Below are 20,348 nucleotides of genomic sequence, written 5' to 3' on the forward strand. Positions count from 1 at the left end.
TAAAAGAAGCGGGAGATGATGAGCACGGACTCCAAAGGGAACCTACGGAGGATTTACTTTTGGTGAAAACGTCATTCCAAAGTTGACGTGAAGGACAGGATCTGACCGCAGTACTATGTTGTGGTGTTGCATAATGAAAATAGCTCGAGACACTCTCAAACAAAAATGCATTAGCGCGACCGTCCGATCGGTTTAGCGTGGCCGGGTGAAGACGAGAATCGCTTGCATTGGTTTCTTCTTCGTTTTCTACACTCGCGGACTTGAAAGGCTCGCGTCGGGTTTTCTGTTCTATAACCCACACGGAAATCTAATTAAAGGGTCACGTATTAGAGCGCATTTACGTGGGTAGGAGAATCGCCTCTGGTGTTTATCGCAATGTAAAGCTTCCACCGTGAATATTTTATTAAATCATACCACGGATGCGGCGTCTTTAGTGGGTTACAGCCTATTAACATAATGAATGAACGGAAATTACTGACTACGGGGTTTCATTTATTCGTCTTCAGTAAGCGCTTTATCCTGGTCTGGGTGACGGTGGGTTTGGAGTCTATCCCAGAAACACTGGGTGTGTGAAATTTTAGGGGCGATTTAGCATATCCAGTCCACTGGAGAACCATGAGGAAAACCCAAGATCGATCTCCATCCTAACCGAGACAGGACGGAAATGTGGGCCGGTTTGAGAACCATCGTGCCCGGGTGCTAGATGAGATCTTTCTCCATTTCCCGGAAAACAATTCATTCCTGGGGCGAATCATGGAATCGGATCTATTTGTTTCATAATGGGCCTGGAACCGATTACGGTTCACCAGATTCCATCTACTGTCCAAAATACATGGCAGTACGTCGCCCGTATTAGATGAATCCCATCTTGCGCCCTGGAACAATGGTTCTTAAACCAATTCACATGGCGAGACGAGTCAGTCTGCGTTTTTTGCTCATCTAACACGGAGATCGTTAAAAAAAAAAAAAACGAGAACCGACTGGGCCTGGTTTGAGAGAGTTCTTCAGTTCGTCTCTCTAGAGGGGGCTTCGTTTTCCGAAAATGTCCAAAACGGGTTTCCTTTTCAGAAATCAGTAAACCTCCGAAGAACCCTTGAGGATTGTATGTTAACCCTTCAGTTCCTTCCTACGCTATAACGCTCATGCACTTGTTTTCGGTCGACTGGTGGGAACTTGGCATCAAGTGGTGGTATCGCTTTCAGCTCCTCTGTCAGCATCGTGCTTGGACCGGCTTCTGTCTTACTTGTACAGTGCATCCAAATCAATAAATCCAAATCAAAGAGCGAGTCTTGTTTTGTATCCGTTTCCCCTGGCATCAGATCAGTGTGAGGCGCCTTCTTGGCGAACATACCACAGAGTCCTGCGCTGTTTTATTTCACAACAGTCAGGACATTAGTGATGTCTACCCAAACAACATCCCAAGAGAGGCAAATACACCAATCTAAATCCACATGCAAAGAAACGACCTCTTCTAACGCTTTATTATTGATTTATTTTTCTTAGTTAAGGGCATCGAGTTTGTTTTTCCTGAATGTCCGTGGAGTGCACAGCTATTTTACTCGTTCTTTTCCTTCTGTGTCGAATCACACGGCTGACAGCTTGGCTGATGGTATGATGAATCGAATCCTTTCGCATGAAGGCGCAACAGTGACGTGGTCGGATTAGATACCTTTATCATCTGGCAGCACTGATAAATTAAGTTACATGAAAAGCCGGGGCGTGGGTTTCAATCTCACGTCGTGATAATTGCGAAATCTTTCATCACTCCCAATTCCGGGGCTTGACATTTAACACGATGTCGAGATGGCGGATAACCGACTAGACAAATATCCAGCGTAGCCCTGAATCCGGTGCTTTTAGCCTGAAATCTTATAAAAGTAGCGTTTTTGGCCATGTTCTGTCAGCCATCATTCCACAGCAGTGCAGAGCAAATCGGTCACCGTGAGCCGGCATCGCACCCTTACTCATTCGCTGTCTCGGTTTCGACCACACGCGCTAGGAATAATTCCCCGTGGGGCTAATATGAAAAAGACCACCGTCATACGCCCATGCAAATAAAAATCCTTTCAAATCCTAGTCTGGAACGCCATTCATGAAGTGTGCAATATCGTTCGAGGCCCGAGTATCTCCCTCAAGCACAGATATGTGAAAATGAGAACAGCTGGGAATCAAATTGCTGTCAGTGCTCGAAATGATAGAGAAACGCAAGGATTGTTTTCTAATATACAGACGAGGTCTTAAAGCCAAGAAAACACGGGAGAATCTGAAAAGCGGTGAGCCTCGTAGAGCTCCGAGAATCCTTTCCACTACACGAGTTAGAGGAAGCTTAATCATTCATGCTAGCACCGAGTCTTGACCGTGGCTAATTTATTTATAGGTATTGTTACAGCTACATGACTACATGATGTCAGTGCTACCTGCTCAAAAAGTTAGCACACCGCCCGAGGACTTTTGTATACGCATACGCCAGTCCCTCACTAGCTTCTCAGCTTGGACAAAGAACACGAAACTACACACGTTGAGACTTTTATTAGCAACACTTGCTAGTTTATCTACTGACCTGATTGTGGATCATGAACTAGCGCCAACAATCTTTCTGTTACTGTACAAATAGACCGACGTTTACTGAATAAAATACAGTGGCAACTGACTAAGGCTAACTAGCAAGTTATCGTTAAAGGCTAGCTAGTTAGCAGCTAGCACTCAGTTAAGCACGACGCTTGGTACGTAGTGTACGCTGTGAGGCTGCGAGTTGTATGTTAGCCAGCTATTTTTATTCGTGGAACACCTTTTGCCAATCTACAATCACAGATATGACTCAATAGCTACAAGACAAGCTAGTAAGTAACTGACATGTTCGTAAAAAAGGTTCGAACGGTGCTCTAGTGATGCTATATGGTGTGGTGAACATGGCAGCGTAAGTTATGGACATAATTTTCCGCACAGGCCCGTGCTTGTACAAACTGAGAGGCCTGAAAAAGTTCTTCAGAGCAATGTCATAAAATAAACACTTTCGGTTCTCTAAACATTCACAATTATATATCCATGACACCAGAAAAGATGCGTCCACACAATGGGAACATCAATAGTGTCGATTTTTAAATTTTTTTTATTTGTCTGTGACCAAAAAAACAACAACAGAACGATTTGTTAGGAAACTAAAAGTATATTAAAAGTGTAGGTCAATGACAGATCCTCGTCCTCACCTGCTTGTTCATGAACACGTAGATGACGGGGTTGATGACGGTGCTGGTCTTGGCCAGGACCGAGGGCACGATGCTAGCCTCGGCTGTCACCAGACCCGGCGCTCCGAACGTAGCCAGCAGTGCCATGATGCCATACGGGAGCCAGCAGAGCAGGTAACATACCACCATAGTCAGGACCATGAGGAGGACACGATGCTCCCGCTTTCGGCCGGTGGACGTCTTCAAGCGGCTCACCTTCGGGACCAAACGGGAGAAGAATATTCCGGGAACTGCAAGACTGAAAGTTCTGTGCATCATATACAATGGTAACACAAATAGAACGCGATTTTCAACCGTCGCCTCTGAATATTCAGATTATGTCGTCTGTCGTGCATGGGTAGCAAAATGTCCGACGCCTCATTTCTTGGGTGACGAGGCACCACACCACACGGCATTTCAATCATTTTCATTTCAATGACTGTTTACGATAGCAATGCAGCAATTGGGAAGGTAAATATCGTCTCCTCAAGGACTCTCTCTCGCTCTCTCTCGCTCAGTTAACATCCAGCTGGGTGACAATTTAAAAGAAAACCCAACATAACAGACCACATGCCCCCAAAATAGTACTAATACTCATGCCTCCGGAAAGGTATTGGAACGATGAACACTATCCTTCCAACTGATTTTCTCTTTTGGGCTTTAAATACACTAAAAAAAAATTGTTTTTGTGGGGTTTTTTTTTTTTTTCCCCAGAAAGAGGACATCGCTTATGCCAACGTCTGAATTTTTTATACGGATAATGCTACGAATGAAATTAAAGTCAGCTGTAACAGTAGCATACGAGTTCTAGGTCAGTTTATCCTTCAAACCAAACCATGCCCATGTTTCCTCTACAGGCGAGCGCATCATACTAACAAAAACGCATTGCGTTATTAAATTAGCCTCACGGCTTCGCTAATTTGTGCACCCAATAAAGAAAAATGTAAAAAAAATGCTAAACAATAGGATGTACTGGATCAAGTGCTATTTTTTTTATAAGCGCCAGAGAAAAGACGGCGGGAGCCATATCGTCGAATTCTCGTACATTTATTTCCTTTTATTCCCATTTTCAAAAACTTTTGATGTTGTTTTTCTCTTCTTATATCTGGCAACCTCCGAGGTGAAAATCTGCACGACCCGACCCTAAATATGAGAAACGTTCCCTGGGTGAACATTCGTGCGACCGTTGGGCCGAACCCGAATACAAACTCCATCATCTCCACTACAAATCTCCATCCTTCTGTACGCTGCGATGGAATGACGCACGGAGCCTCGTTATAGTTCCGGTTGGAGGAGCATTACGATGCAGGACGATTATACCGTACGGTCCTGAAAGTCACTAGAGAAGCTGAAAAGTATCCTAGCTTAGGCACTTTTTTTCTTTCAAACTTTCCCCAAAGAGATCAAATGGAAGATATTATACTTTTGTGTCATTCTGATCTCTCCTTGATGAACTCAAAGTGACAACAAACAGTACCAAGGACCCGAGGATCAGATGTAGGCAAAAGCTTTGAACGCCTCGTACGTGAGATTAAAATATTAAATCATAGGAGATTTTCAAGCTCCCGTGAACAGAGATCTAAGAATTACAGCCTGACAGCACCGCGCTTCAACGAATACATATGAAGATGTATGCATTAGCCTTCTCGGAGAGACTTATTTTTTTTTAGGGATCAAATATATACATGAGGAGAGGGCCAATAGCTCCAAACATGCAGCATCATGTTAGTTCCTATTATCACTAGCACAGGTTCCCGACCCTGATCCTGGGGTATCCCTTGTTCTGCACATTTGAATGTTTTCAGGTCAGGGGGTACACCGTGGACCAGGGTTGGGGAACCTGTGACTGTGTACGGCTATAAACAGTCATTCCTACACCCGCTGTTTATTCCGTGTCTGGACGTTAATCAAAGTGCGCTTCAAAGTGCTGACGCTGGAGACTCCTTCCATAACTGCTAGATGAAAATCTTACGTAGTCGGTATGGTAGCTCGTTATTAATATGGAGGTTCGGGTAGTCTCATACGACGCGTACGAGATGAGCTCTCGGGAGCGGCACGGAGCCTCGTCATCACTCGAGCTGTCGATCCGAATCTCACTAGCCAATGAGAGTAAATCGCAGATAAGCCCCGCCCACACGAGAGGCTTGTACAGTAAACTTTGAACGTGTAAATGAAAATTCATGAACCACGATTAGCGGGAAGGCCGCTTAGAAAACCCATAATAGAGAACGCTGTCTGTTTACATTTTCGCCACGGAGTTTCGGAGTGTTCCTCTCCGTTCTCGTCGTACATTTTCCGTTCGTTTCTTGAAAAGTTACGTTCAGTACTTGCGGCACGTATTAAATTCCATATATGCCGCGCTCACGCACAGTAATATGAGAAAAATAAAGGTCTCCACTCTACAAGACTCGACGGATATTATTATCGATTTATTGTTCGCGACAGCAGCCTGGTACGCAAGATATGCTTGTTATTATTCTCATGATCTTTCGCATTCCCCACATTTGAAGAACAGAATTTCCTGTGAAAGATAACATGCCATCATAGTCCAACTCGTTCAGCGAGACATAAGTACAATCTCTCATACACTCGGCTCCGTCTGGCTCACGTTCAACTCTCATCACTCATCACTGCAACGTGGCACCAGATTCATAAATTATCAGGACACCAAATACTAGTGAGTCATTCCATGGTTTTTGGCAAACGTTAGTAATACATGTGGGTCGAACACACACAAACGTGGGCTGAAATCTTCTACATGAGATGTAAATGTTTTACAAAATGTCAAATGTCGGTCCAAATTTAGATTCCAATTGAATCCTTTCACAGGCGCTCTATGAATCTGGAATCATTTACAAATTGCCACAGGAGACGATTCAATTAAATTGTAGTGTGGAATTCATGCCATGACCAGTTTTCCATGACAGGAAATGACATCCAAAATTGCTGCTGCTTATTTTTACAAGTCAAAAAAAGCAGTCATCTTTTAAATAATTAAAGCGCACCTCTTATGGTTTTGAACCGTGTCTGATTTTGTTTGAAAGGTCTCAGACAATAGATTTACAAAAACTAACACTTTAACGTGCTCATAATTTAAACTGCAGCATTACCTTTTTTATCCCCCCCCCCCCCCCCCTCCCCAAAGTGTCACAAACGACTCGTTCAATGATCCGTTCGAAAGGATTCGTTCTAAACTCCTCCTTTCAGAGAGCATACTCTGCTCTGATCGGTCCGACGTCCCGGTCTGTCGTGATCGGTCTAGCGCCGTCAGCGGGCAGCCGATGAAGACCAGAGGCGGGTTTTTTTTTTTTGTTACAAACCTACATCGGCTAGTACAGGAAGTGAAGTCTGGAATCACTAACGACTCGGTTCAGAATCGGTTCGTTCTTTTGGGAGTCGATGACTCCGTTTGTCGTGCGCTTTTTTGATTTTTGAAACTTTGCACACGCTTTTACATTCACAAACTGCTACGTGTATAAGACACTACACGAAAGGTAACAGGTGCACTTGCAATCGAAAATAGTTTCAGGACGACAATGTTTTTAGGCTGTCTTTTCTGTGCAGCAAACCACACTTTAGTCATATACATGGTGCAAAGTACATCTCCAGCGTCAGAGCCTTCTTACGCTAGGTAAATAAACTGACGCAATAAACGACATGACGAATCTGTGAATGATATTACACTATTTGAGGACGTACCGTTTCTTATGGTGACAAGCTAGTGGCTCAGGTGAAATAGTTCATTCTGAAACTGAGAGCGTGCAGCATGGAAGCTCCTTATATATGTCTAGATCAGCATCTGAGACGTTTTTCCACCATGTTCAGTTCTAGCCTCGGTAGAGTTCAAGAGAGGGTGGAAGTGGGGATTAAAACAGATCTCGGTGTTAACGGTCCATGAAAGAAAAAGATCGGCCGTAACATTAAGACCACCTGCCTGATATTGTGCAGGTCGCCTTTGTGCCACCAAAACAGCTCTTACCTGTAGAAGCATGCACTCAACGAGATCTCCGGAGGCGTGCTGTGGTATCTGGCACCAACACAACAGCAGCAAGTCCTGTAAGTCCCACAGACGATCGATCATATTGAGATCTGGGGAATTTGAAGGCCTAATCAACACCTTGGGCGCCCAAGACCCTATCACCGGACCTTCCTTGGACCACGTTTGGTAGGTCCTAACCACTGCGTACCAGGAACACCCAACAAGACCTGCTGTTTTGGAGAGGCTCTGACGTCTCAGTCGTCCAACCGTCACGATCCGGCCCTTGTCAAAGTCGCTCAGATCCTTACGCTTGCCCGTTTTTCCTGCTTCCAACACATCGACTTCGAGAACTGGCCGTTCACTTGCTGCCTAACACTGTATATCCCACTCCTTAACAGGTACCACTGTATCGAGATAATCAATGTTATTTACTTCGCCAGCCAGCGGTTTTAACGTTATGGCTGATCGGTGTACACTTCGCAGGCTTTCTATACCATCTGGCTCCACATCAGCAACTAGAGATTGTATTTGTCGACTAGTCAAAGCGCCCCCTAGTGCAGATTACTGTACGTCCACCGTCACGGTACCAAAAGGTCAAATTTATTCAGTTCAACCGATAAAACACCCATCTGGTGAGCGAGCCTTGGCAAGCAGATGCGCTTTCTGATAAAGAACTGCCTCAGCATCTCTTATACGACTCCAATAAAGTGCAAATCCTCAAACTAGCGCCAGAAATTCCCCAGCAGAGGCTCACAGAAATAAGACCGAAAGAAGAAACTAGAAGTCTGGCTTGGTCTGGACCTAATTATACGTGTAACATAAATCCTAGTGCAAAGTAAGTGGGTGAAAATGAAAGATTCGATCGTCAGTTTGATGCAGTTCCTCGGCGCACAGATCAAGATTCATAATCCCAGCAGGAGATGCAGGTGAGATTCATACGGCTGGCAAACGTCTGCCCTCTCGCACGATATTTACGAGAGCCGCAAGTCGTTATCCGGGCTCGCTGTAAAAACAACCAAAAAACTGTGAACAGAACGTCTCCGAGTTTAATCATTTATTCAGGAACAGGATGTGAGATGAAGACTGTAGCAAGACCACAGCCAAAACATGAGGTCTGATCGGATTAACACCGACATGTGTCACTAATTTCATAAAGTTTTCCGCTGGCCGGACTGAGCGTCACATGATCAGATTCGGGAATTAGCAAATGATTCAATCATTGCTTCTCCAGGGAGCATTACAGAGGCAGATTTTCGTCTATTAGATAGAGACGGAGCAGCTAGGATTAAACAATATGCCCTTGATTTCATATAAATGTCATGGGATATGAAAAGCAGCACCTTCGAAACGATCCTTCCACATTATTACTGTTTCTCGGAAGAAAACACCTTTAATTCCGTCACATATTTGGGGGGGGGGACGACACGTCAGTACAAGTCTTACAAGATCCAGATAAAACTATGTGTGGTATAGTGTGTCGTATAAATTTGTAATTCTTAACTCATTAGTGCTGAGAAGACATCGATTTAGCATTTATGGAAGGAGTCTCTCAAGAGATAGAGGGAGGGAAAAAAAGAGGAGGTGTGAAATCCATTCGACTGCGTGCACACGTCGGTTAAAAAGGGCGTCATCGGACGCAGACGTCAGATCCGCCCCAAGACCTCAAAGCAAAAACGGTGCCTTTGCTGATTCCCCAAAGTCTGACTGTTGTCATGTTAGTAGAGCTGGAAATAAACTGTAGAACAACAAGGAGGACATCGAGTTAAACTTCTTGAAACTAAAGTACTTGTATTAATGCTAACAAAATACATATTTACTCCTTTTGAGAGCGAGAGAGAGAACCTGCAGCCTACGCAGGTCTCCTTCCAGGCCAATATATGCTAATATCATGCGCCACCCACAACGCAGAAAATTGAAAATCTGATCACGCAGTCCTCTGAGCACACCAGCTGAAACGGCATAAGTTTGTGCGCTCCCCGCAGCAACAGAAGCCAACAACCGTCGAGCACGACAGACGGCCTCTTGTCCGAAGCGGTGCACTGTTGATCGCGGCGCACGGGAATACGACGAGACGCGTCTCCGTCCCGAAGCTGGAGGAGAAACCCGCATGGCAAGCGCTTTCCTCCCTCGACTCATCAAGAAGCGTTTATTGCATCGTTATAACACCATGAATACACCTACAGACACCATCCTACAGTAGTAACGCGCCTGCCAAAAAGCTTTCGGTCAACTACACTGCATCAACACTCATTTCATACTGAATATATCAAACGATGAAAACCAGAAGCCTGCGTGTGCTTTCTGAAAGCAGTCCCTCACAACGAGGAAGAAAAGCTTGGGAATGTCAAGTGTGTCATGATGCAACGGTGGAAACAGTCAAGAAAGTTTTGTTACAGATGTCTTGGTTTCACGTCGCTCCACGGAAAGCGTCTTCACGTTCAGATTTTAGCCGGCTTTTATTTGTTCGTTTGTTTATTTATTTATTTATTTCGTAAACCATTAGTGCGGTTGAGACGGGGGCTGCTCGGCGGTTACGGTCCTCGGATCGCTCCCAGCGTCTTGACTTATTCGGTCCAAGTGCTCATTCAAGCAATATCGCATGAGATCCGGCCGTAGGCACGAGCGCGCGTTCAGTACAATGACACGATTGTGATGTCGGTAGATTCGTCTCGCGCCTCCGGGGTCGAGGGTTTGAATCCCTAGAACTAACTGCTGTATAAATACTATAAATACACGGCTGTAACCAGGATGGAGATGGGTGTAGCCGGTGTGGGTGTGGCTTAGCGTGACGGGAAGGTGGCGTTTGGAGGACGAGCTCTAGGGGTGATGTGTACCGTGGAACACCTGTGTTTTATTCGGATGTTAACGTGATCTTGATCGTGTAAAAATGAAAGAAATCACGTACACCTACCCTGGGTCTGGTGTGTTTCTGAACAGTGGGATGCCGACATGGTTCCACGGAGCAAATTAAATGTACATTTCAAACGCACTGCATCAGTTTGCCTCCTCGCGTAGACACATCTGGTTGTAATAAAACTACTGCGGGACTTTTTCTACAGAGATGTGTTTTTTTTTGTTTTTTTTTTTAAATGTAATAATAACATGATAAAATCTGCCTGGTTTTTCATCTTGCTGTTCTTACAGTCCTATAAATAACACAATGAATTATTGATTTTATTTTCTTGTTCATAAAAGCAGACAGGTTTTGTTTTTTTTTTAAATCTGCTCATATTTTCAGTCAGTGTTGTGTTTTGTGTGTGTGTGTGTGTGTGTGTGTGTGTGTGCTCAGTAGCACAGCAAATAATCTTCACACTGCAGCAGCAGGACGGATAAATTCTATACCAGTTCTTGCTTTAAAGTTGAAAGTCCCCTTATTGGAATCTTTTTGTTTTTATGTCTCTAAAGTCATCAAAAAGACTCCGCGTTCGACCGTCTGGGGTTTTTATTTATTTATTTATTTATTTATTTTTCCATCTTACGTTCGCACAAAGGCGACGATATAAACGACAACTGCTGCGTTTTGAACACAGAGATCTGTGGACACTTTGAAACTAGTCGGCTTTCCCCGCTCATATCACCTCACAGCATGTACAGACGAAGTCTCGTTTCTGTTTCGACAGTCAACACGCGCTCACTGACCACCTCACTGCACCCATTCGTGCGATTATCCGATCGGCCAATCACGTGGCAGGAGCTGAAGCCGTCCGGTTTCCGTGCACCTGTACTCGCTGGGCGGTCGTATCAGATTCCTGTACTTGGATGACTCCCCTGTTGGAGTCATCCAAGTGTCGTTCGCTCCGAGATGCTTTTCTAGTCGCTACGGTTGTAATTCGTGCTTATTTATATGACCGTAGCCTTCCTGTCGACTCAAACCCATTCCGAATGTGCTCTGAACGTTAACCGAAGCTCCGTACCTACCGTCTATGCTCTGTGGATAACGTCACGATCGAGCAGGTGGACGCGTGTATATTCAGTGTGGAATGCTTAAAAGCGTCGAACGTGCCATGATGGACAGTAATAACCCAAGAACCAATAAGCCAGAGGTTGTTTTTTTTTCCTGAAGGGTTTGATCTCCAGTCCTACAGAAAGCAATACTGCAGCTTTAGGGGCTGAGAAGCAGGAAGAACGTTGGCGGAAATACAGAACCTGAGACTGCAAACTAACTCGTGGACTGCGGTACCTGCCACTCAAGAGCAGAATAAATTATTAGCAAAGCGATCCAATCCACGGTGTGTTCCCACCTCATGCCCGGCGTTCCCGGGAGAGGCACTTGAAAGCGTGTGGTGTCATCAAAAATTCCATGTGAAGCCACGTCCATATATCTGTAATATGTCTGAACGCTAGCGTGCATTCTGCCTGAACGAGAAAAGACAAAGACGTAAGTTTAGTACGTATATCAGACGGCTAACTGTTTTCAGATGCGCGCCGAGAAGAAGAAAACGTCGAGGCAAACGTCCGTCGTGAACGCCGTTTAACGATAAGCGGCTCCGTGTCGTCTTACCGACTGAAGTCACCACGGTCCCGGCTTTCTGCTTCCTCACAAGACCAAGGTTCGTGATCTCACAGGAGGACGTCGGTGCAAAGTTAAAGTGAACGTTAGCAGTGATGTCCCTTTCATGTCCTTTCCCCTTCGGTGAACTGCTTATTCTACCGCTTCGATTACACGTGAACACTGTTTTAGCTGGAAAAAAAAATAAACAAACAAAAAGAGAAAAGGGTAGTTTTCTGGTGTCTGCCTGAAATATCGGCATGGCAGGATGTGAAAAACGTATGGCTAAACCGTAAATGTTGGCACCTCTGTTTTCAAACCTTGGTGCGGTGAAGAAAGCGGAAAAACGACCCGTTATTCAAGGCAAATTGGAAAATCGTTCGGATCTTTCAGACACAATTTTACACGAGAGCAACATCCATTAAATGCATTACCTCGTGCTTTAATTACACGTCATGTCTACCGCACCGAGTAACAGCTGGACCTTTGCGTCAGCGTCAAACTATTTTAACGACACGCTTAAAACCTTTTTTTTTTTTTGGTAATCCAGCGAAAACACACACATCTGCTCTGTTCATCTATATCGCACTGTCAGAAACCGGGAGAGAGATTAAAAAAAAAAAAAAAAAAAAAAAAAAAAAAAAAAAACGCTTTTATCTTGGACTTTGAAGTAAACAACAAAGTGCTCATTATTACGACTGGCTATTATTTTCTCCACTTGAGCAAACGCATGAGTATTTGCGGGGGGGGGGGGGGGTGTTGTGCTACGGACTCCGTTCAAGAGTTATTACGAGTAATTAGAGATGGAAAGCGCTAGAAACCTTGCATGAAGCCCTCAAGAAGTATTTACACCTCGGCGCCGTCGAATTCTCGATTCTGATCGGGCGGGAAATTTTCCCCGAGAGCAACTCTGGTTGTAGTCCGAATCACAGGTTAATTTTATCGTTTCTATAGTAACGACTCATTCATCGGGACCTGTGCTGTATGGTGGACCGCACAACGTAACCCGACCATAATAATAAACCGATTTTTGGTTTTTATTTACCAAAGTAAATCGTATAATCGTTGACGTGCTGGTGCTTTCTGTATGGAGGCGTTCATGTAAGGAGTCTCCAGTGTCAGCACTTTGTAACACCGAGCAGGTTTTCCGCCACGGGAACGTCTTCAGGACTTTTTGTGCTTTGGGATTTCTCACAAGTGATACCTTGTTATTCGGACAACGTTCCAACGTAACTATAAACGGATAAAAACGACGACGTCCGTCAATCGTTTTAAAAACGCAAGCGTCGGCAAATGACGGTGATGTAAAAGGAATAAAAGACTTCTGTGTTTATGTGGTGTTTTAGACAAATAAACAACTGTAGCTGTAACTCAACAGTGTGCCATTGATTATTTTCCCGCCCTCAAGAGCAGCTGTTGCGTAGAGAGGCGAGAGACCCATAACTCACACCACCACAAATAGAACATAGCGCTGCAGGGAAGTGGATTCGTCCTGACACGCACCCCCCCCCCCCGTCGTTTCCCCTTCTGTGATTGGTCGTTCCTTATCAAGGTTGTCAGGGTGTAAAGGAGATTAAGTGATACGGCTCTCACCTTGTCGTACAGTCTGAGCGGTGCTTTATTAAACGGGGAAAATTTGAGTCAGCTTTATTAGCTCACGTTGTGAGGACACTTTCAAGGGTTCATGAGGGGGGAAAAGAAACGTCTCGAGCACAACGGGGTGCTATTAATAAACGGAGATGGAGACTTCAAACTGTTTCTATCAGACTCTGCAGGAAACTCGGTGGAAACCCGGCCGGCGTCGTATTAGCGCATGGCGACGGGATAATTAAGAAAATAAACAGTGTGTTGCATGTTAGATGTTGATTTTGATCAGGGATGAATACTAAACGTAACCCCAAGTCAGCGTGTTTCCATCCGATGCGACCGTCTAGGCTATTTGCTTTCGGCTTCCGAGTTATTAAACCCGCTTCGAAGCCCATTGGTCAGTACAAAGTGAAGCGATATCCTGTAACGTTCAAGCTTTCTGAACAAACCAAGACGTCTTACCTGTTTGATAGCATGCAGCAGCTTCCCATAAGAGTATACGATGACGAGGAATGGTAGGATGAGGCAGAAGACAAAGAGGCAGATGATGTAGGAGATGTTGTTGGCCGTCTTGGTCACCCAGTCCACCGAGCAGGTGGTTCCGGGCCCTTCGGGTCCGTAGCGACTCCAACCGAAGAACGGCGGCAACGTCCATACGAGGGAGTAGACCCAGGACAGCACAACTCCGACTGCAGTTTTAGTGTAGTTGGTGACGTCAGGCTTGGCCGGACACATCATGGTACAGTAGCGCTCGTAGGAAAGCACCGCCAGGGAGATGAGTGACACAATGCCTGCAGACATGCATGATGGGATACATTATCATCATAAGATTTAGAGGTTTAAAGTGGGCGGGTTTAAAGGGTAGGGTTCAACGTTCCTGTTACCCAAGGTACGAAGAAAGCAAATATCTCAATAGTACAAGGGTTCAACGCAGTACGAGGGTCCCCGTTCCTCAAAGTTCCAACCATGTTCCTAAAAGTCCAATTACGCACCGTAAATGTTGCGGTGAAAGACAAATACTACGGAAATAAAAGTCAGACTCTTGAGGAAATAACCCAAACGACCCGATTTTTACAGTGAACGTTGCTAGTTTCAGCACGTACGCTTGCACGCTAGCTTTTTACACTTTTCTGGCCACAAGCTTCCGGATCCCGAAGGCCCTTCTGACGTAACCGTAAACGTCCTGCGTAAAAAAGACTCGAAAGAAACTCGGGATTTCAAGTAGAGCTTCACAACGAGAACTCAAACGATGGTTCCCGTCAAAAACGGGAAGATTTTCTACAATTTTCCACTAAACTGCGCGGGTTCATTTCTATTCGTCTGGCAACCGGCGCTCAAACAGGCGATCGGTGCACCGCTTCGGACGGACGCTTCTTCCGTTCAGACGCGTAACCACACCGGGACGACAGATGGACCTGGGTTTTCCATTTCTCTGTGGATCATCTTCAAAAGTAATGACAAATATTTGTACTCGTGACGATTCCATTTTAATTAGAGTGCCCGGAGCTGAGAACGGTCGGGCGGCCCGTACGCGAGTCGACGACAAATCTGAACGAGAACACAGCAAAGGTTTTCTGTCCAACGCCAGACGTGCGCTAGTTTTAATGCCGTTTAATCGATCTCACCGCGACGTGCTGGATATCACGGAAGCTAGATTTAATAACATAAAGCCGAGTGAAAACACGACACGTGACAAGAAAACGGGCTTCGGATGTCACCAGGGAAATGTTGGGAATATTTTCTTCGACTTGTTTTGTTTGGTTTATGCGCACACATGAGCATGAGCAAATTCACAGCAATTATGAATCACCCGAGGCTCGGAGGGGAAACATTCTGCAGTGTGCTCGGATCGATTCAGCTGAAGGCCTGCCAAACATGTCCAGAAAGAGAAGCTCAAACTTACAGCTACCTGTTCTGATCTCTTAGTATGTAACTGCAATCCTGATGTCATTTAAAGGCGGATCAACTCCGCCGCCATTTTGAACACGTCCCTGCTGTTGTTGTTGTTTTTTTTTACTGAATTGCTTTGATTACTTTATCTGATGCGCATAAATTCGGACGAAGAGAAGTAAAAGTGCTCGATCGATTCGCCGCTTTAGTGTAAAGCACGACACGTACGGGTTTATCGACGTCTAAAACCTACTGATGAAATAGTGTTTATTCGAATAACCACACCGGACAAATGCTAGCAACCAAAAGTACTTAACTTACGCTTTAATACTTCCTTACTATACTTCAGTATTGTTTTAGGGGACGTGTACCGTATTGATTAACCCGAGTAAAATATTCATCAAAAAATAAAATCGTCGTCACCTTTCTTAATTAGATTTCTATGGAAAAAAAAAGGTATACTTTCTATTAATAATATTTTTAATTCCGTCCAATCGAGTAATCATTACATTACGACTGTAGGAGCCGTAACGTTACGTATATTTCATTATTGTAACATCATATATGTTTCAGTGGTTTGCACGTTCGCGTCACACCTCCAGGGTCGGGGGTTCGATTCCCACCGTGCACCTGTGTGTGCGGAGTTTGTATGTTCTCCCCGTGCTGCGGGGGTTTCCTCCGGGTACTCCGGTTTCCTCCCCCAGTCCAAAGACATGCACGGTAGGCTGATTGGCGTGTCTAAAGTGTCCGTAGTGTATGAATGGGTGTGTGTGTGATTGTGCCCTGCGATGGATTGGCACCCCGTCCAGGGTGTACCCCGCCTCGTGCCCGATGCTCCCTGGGATAGACTCCAGGTTCCCCGTGACCCTGTAGGATAAGCGGTATAGAAGATGGATGGGTGGTCACTTCCTCTGTCGACGTTAATAAGAACCAAAAGAAGAAAAAGCTTGTCATGTTACAGAGAAATCCCCAAGCGTACACACCTCTGTTCTGGAGATCTTGCGAACACGTAAATCTTCCGAACGTTTCAAAACCCTGACACCGGAGACTCCTTCCAGACCGAAAACTTCACCAAATCAGTGATTTCACACCATTTCAAATCTGTCTGAAACGGACTTTAACGCACGAGCGCTCGTTATCAAAAACGGGATTCAGGTGCAGGTGGTCATGTGACTGTGATGTCGTAAGGTGCAGTGGCTGCTGGGAACTGTAGTCCAGAGTTCCTCCTCTGACATCTGAAACCTGCCACGTGTTATGAATCCGGTTACGCAAACAGCTGGAGCATATGCTGAGAGCATCTCTGATGAAAAAACGGTGTCAATCGAATGCAAATTAAAAGACGAGCTCGGAGAATGACATCCAGCGAGAACATAACAGTGTACTTCATGCTCATTAAATTTAATGTGATTAGAACTAAAAAAAAAAAAAAATTCCTGACCTCCTTCTGCTGGATCTGAACGAAACATTCTTCTTTTCAGTCTGCGAGAAGGAACAAGTTTGCCGAATCGAACGGCTAGAGCGGTAAAATCTCAACTCTAAGGTGTGTGCGTGTGCGTGTGTGTGTGTGTTATGAGAACGAACTGTTCTATCCTAAAACAGATCAGAGTTATGACTTTGTCCCTGGCTAATTCTGCATCGTTTTTATTACGGTCGAGCACAGCGAAAGAACATTCCGGTGACTTGAACTCACTTCTGAAGAAAATATACCCGTTGAATTGCGTGTTTTCCCCCATAACGCCGCACTCATCGCGTCGACGTCGCATCCTAAGCCAAAGAATATCTAGTGACAATTCTCGACAACGAATCAAAATGTAAAACAGACTCACTGAAGTAAAGGAATAAAACGGGTGCCGCGATCTTATCCGGAGACCACGCTGACAAGCTTAACTCACTTATTTAAATCGCCGAGAACGCTCACCAGAACAAATCCGAATCGATTCAAAGAAAAATGAGACTAGCCATTCAATTTGGACAAAAGTAATGGCACCCTATAAAAGGAGGCAGAGTTAGCGCGTGTGTAGCTAGCTAGCTAGCTAGCTGACTCACTGCAGCGGCTGAGCTGCATTACTGGCCGATCTGAGCAGGACTATGAGCGTTGCCTTTTATGGAGTCTCGTGGGCGTGGCTCAATGTAAATCAACTTCAGCATTACTTTTACAGCAGACTGTTGTAAACCTGGCAGGAAGATTTCGCCGAGACTGATGAACGAGGCCGAGTGCGCTCTAACGTGCTGAATGCTGAATGCGTGTTGATGATTTAAACATGCAAATTACACGCTGAATCAAGCTTCCTTGTATTACTTTCCGAGCTGCATTAAAATTAAAAAAGAGCAGGTTTTCACGGCTGATCGACTACACTTGGAGTATAACAACAAGGGATAAATTGTGTGCGTTTCTGTTAAGCCGAGCTGTTCCTGCTGGTCCCGCCCGTCTCTGCTGGGTGCGTCATTAACCGAGTTCTGGGTTCAAGTACAGCTTAATGGAGGGAGAATTTAGCTGGTACGCTGAGGAGGTAGAGACAGATAAACCGAGAAAAAAAGGGCGACAGGGTCAAAGGGTGAAGCAGATGGACGACTAGCAGGTGGGACATACAGGGAGGTGAATGTTAAAATTAAAGTCCAGTCCTGAAGAAGTATTCGGGAAGTATTTTACCAACCTGTGAAGTGATTACTGTCCTACAACCGCACATGGTTTATTCCTGTTGTACCTCAGCGGTTTGCCAACAATTACATTAATTAATTAATTAATTAAACAGTGACATCATAATTTTTAAAAATGCATTTATGTACAAAAGGGTACTGAACTATACCTTTCCTTGGTCCAGGTAGGCCTACTTTCTAGTTACAAGATAAAAGTACTAAAAGGTACATAAGGTACTAATAGCTCTGAGAGTGAGCAGGGAACAGTCGTAGCATAATGTAAACACGTTTGGGATGATTATTACGAGTGCACCTGACAGGCTCAAAACAAGGGTACTAAACTGTACTTTTCCTAGTCGCTGGGGTGGTACCCTCAATGGTGTCCACGTTTTACCTTTAATATGGAGATACTCTGGATATACTCTAGTACCTTTAAAATGCTCTAAGGTAAATAAACGGACCGTAATTCCTTTTTATTTTAAGAGTAAAGCTTTACACGTAGGCCAGCATGACATTCCCCTATGTAAGAGATACGGTACTAATGGTACTAAATGTGTACGCTTGATGGTACTATCCCAGTGATAAGGAATGGTACTGTTTAGTACCTTTATTTCTGAGAGTGAGCAGTGAATGCTTGTAATGCGTAATGTGAATCCATTTTGGAATTTCTTACTAAGAATTCATTTTAAGAGCGTACCTCACAGTCTCAGAAAAAGGGTACTAAACTGTACCTTTCCTTGTTTCTGAGGCGGTACCTTCAGGGGGACAGTAGGCTGTACAGTAGGCTAAATTTCACCTGGAAATGGTAGAAGGTACCGGGTAAATGAACTGTACTGTATTATGGGGAATTCTGGGTAAAATATACAACCTAAAAAGGTACTAAAGGGACCAAATGTGTACCCTTGAGAGTACCATCACAACGACGAAGAAAGGTCATTTTCCTTTTTGCCTTTTGAATATGCATTTCACGTGCAATATGGGATTAGAGTAGCTTTAAATTGATAGGTAAGGTGTACTAAAGGTACTTGATGGGACCGCGCCTGTGATGAGGAATGCCTGAGAGCGCACATGCAACTTTCCTCGCGCTGATCAATGCCGTTCATGTAAAGTGAGACCCGTAGCACGCTGTAAAAAAAAAAGCTGAAACGAGCACGAGACACGGCGCATACTCACCGAAGAGCGAATTGGCGAAGCCGTACCACACGCACGCGGTGCGTCCGGCAAGCCATCGTCCGCGCGTGCTGGCGGCGAGGCTGAACGGCGTGGCCAGCGCGCACACGAGCATGTCGCTCAGTGAGATGTTTATGAGCAGCAGGTTGATGGGAGAGCGCAGCGCCTTGTGGCGGCCGAACAGCACGAGCGCCAGCAGATTGTTCACAAAGCCGACGGTGGAGATGAGCCCGAGGCACGCAGCCACCACCGAGTGTCCGGTCGGGCTCAGGCTGAGCTCGGAGTCGCGTGCTGCTCCGGTGTCCGAGACATACTCCGGGGATCCGCAGCAGCCGCCCGCGCTCCCGTTGGACCAAACCATCGCCGGCCGCGCGCATTGACACACGCACACACAGTTCCGCGAGTTCACGTGCGGGAATGAAACGGTTGTATTTGTGCTCGGGGTTCGAGGGAAAGATCCCAGGGATTTTAGGAAAGGAACAGAAATTGGCATACGATTTTGTTTTAGTGCTTCATTCGATGAGAAGGTGAGAAGTTTAGAGTGGCTCTGCTCCACCGTGTGGTGATTGGACGGATCCCACACATACACACACACACATACACACACACAGAGAGAGAGAGAGAGAGAGATTTTGTTTTGCAATCCTTCTGAGGCCATTAAACTTTTAAAGAAAAGTCCTCACGAGGACCAGGCACAAGGTCACCACAAGGTCACGGATATTCCTGTCATTGTGGTTACATTTTGTCCTCACCAAGATATAAATACACGCACGCGCGCGCGCACACACGTTTGCCGTATCCATCCACTGACATGTACATTAACGCATATAAAAATAAAAAATAAAAAATGTGCCATAATCTGGTTAATAATCTGTAAATTTTTCAATTTGGATTAATGTTACAGTTAATACCCAAATGTGTGTGTGTGTGTGTGTGTGTGTGTGTGTGTGTGTGTGTTGTGTGTGTGTGTGCGCGCGCATCACTATACGAGACATTGAGGAATAACTGTCAGATTTGATTGAGGGGTGTTGAGCAACACATTGTTCTTAAAAAAAAAAATTCCAGCGGATTACAGCAAAAATACACCTTCACCAAACGCATTTTAAACTGTAGCCTAAAAGTACAAACAAGTCACAGCAAAACCGACCCAGCAAAAGCAGAACAAATGGTAAAAACACCAAATCTGGCAACACGATTATCGACATGACCTCAATCACATGATCTGTTTTTCCTAAAAGTCATAAATGACTTGAATCGATTTTGTTTCATCTGGATTAATGTCTTTTTTTGTTGTACTACTCAGCTTTGGCTTCTGTGTTGACAGTTACACATTCCCAGTCCTATTTTGCAGCATTATTGGACTTTAGATTGC

The 20,348-nt window shown here is 44.9% G+C and overlaps 1 protein-coding gene across 2 annotated transcripts in view; it reads right to left on the reverse strand.

Moving 5' to 3' along the window:
- The window catches only part of tmtopsa (teleost multiple tissue opsin a), a 27,868-nt gene extending 8,049 nt beyond the window's left edge, over positions 1-19,819 (reverse strand). The window contains exons 1-4 of one of the 2 annotated variants that reach the window (XM_017494966.3): positions 19,729-19,763; positions 18,980-19,523; positions 13,742-14,070; positions 3,207-3,440 (exon numbers count right to left, since the gene is read on the reverse strand). In XM_017494966.3, the coding sequence (XP_017350455.2) occupies positions 3,207-3,440; positions 13,742-14,070; positions 18,980-19,469 (1,053 nt within the window). In that variant the 5' untranslated portion in view covers positions 19,470-19,523; positions 19,729-19,763. Of the gene's footprint in view, positions 1-3,206; positions 3,441-13,741; positions 14,071-18,979 lie in introns of both variants that reach the window. The other variant, XM_017494965.3, reaches the window with a different exon arrangement.
- Between the last annotated feature and the right edge of the window lie 529 nt (positions 19,820-20,348).

This window comes from Ictalurus punctatus, chromosome 20 (genome assembly GCF_001660625.3).
Source record: "Ictalurus punctatus breed USDA103 chromosome 20, Coco_2.0, whole genome shotgun sequence".
Taxonomy (NCBI): domain Eukaryota; kingdom Metazoa; phylum Chordata; class Actinopteri; order Siluriformes; family Ictaluridae; genus Ictalurus; species Ictalurus punctatus.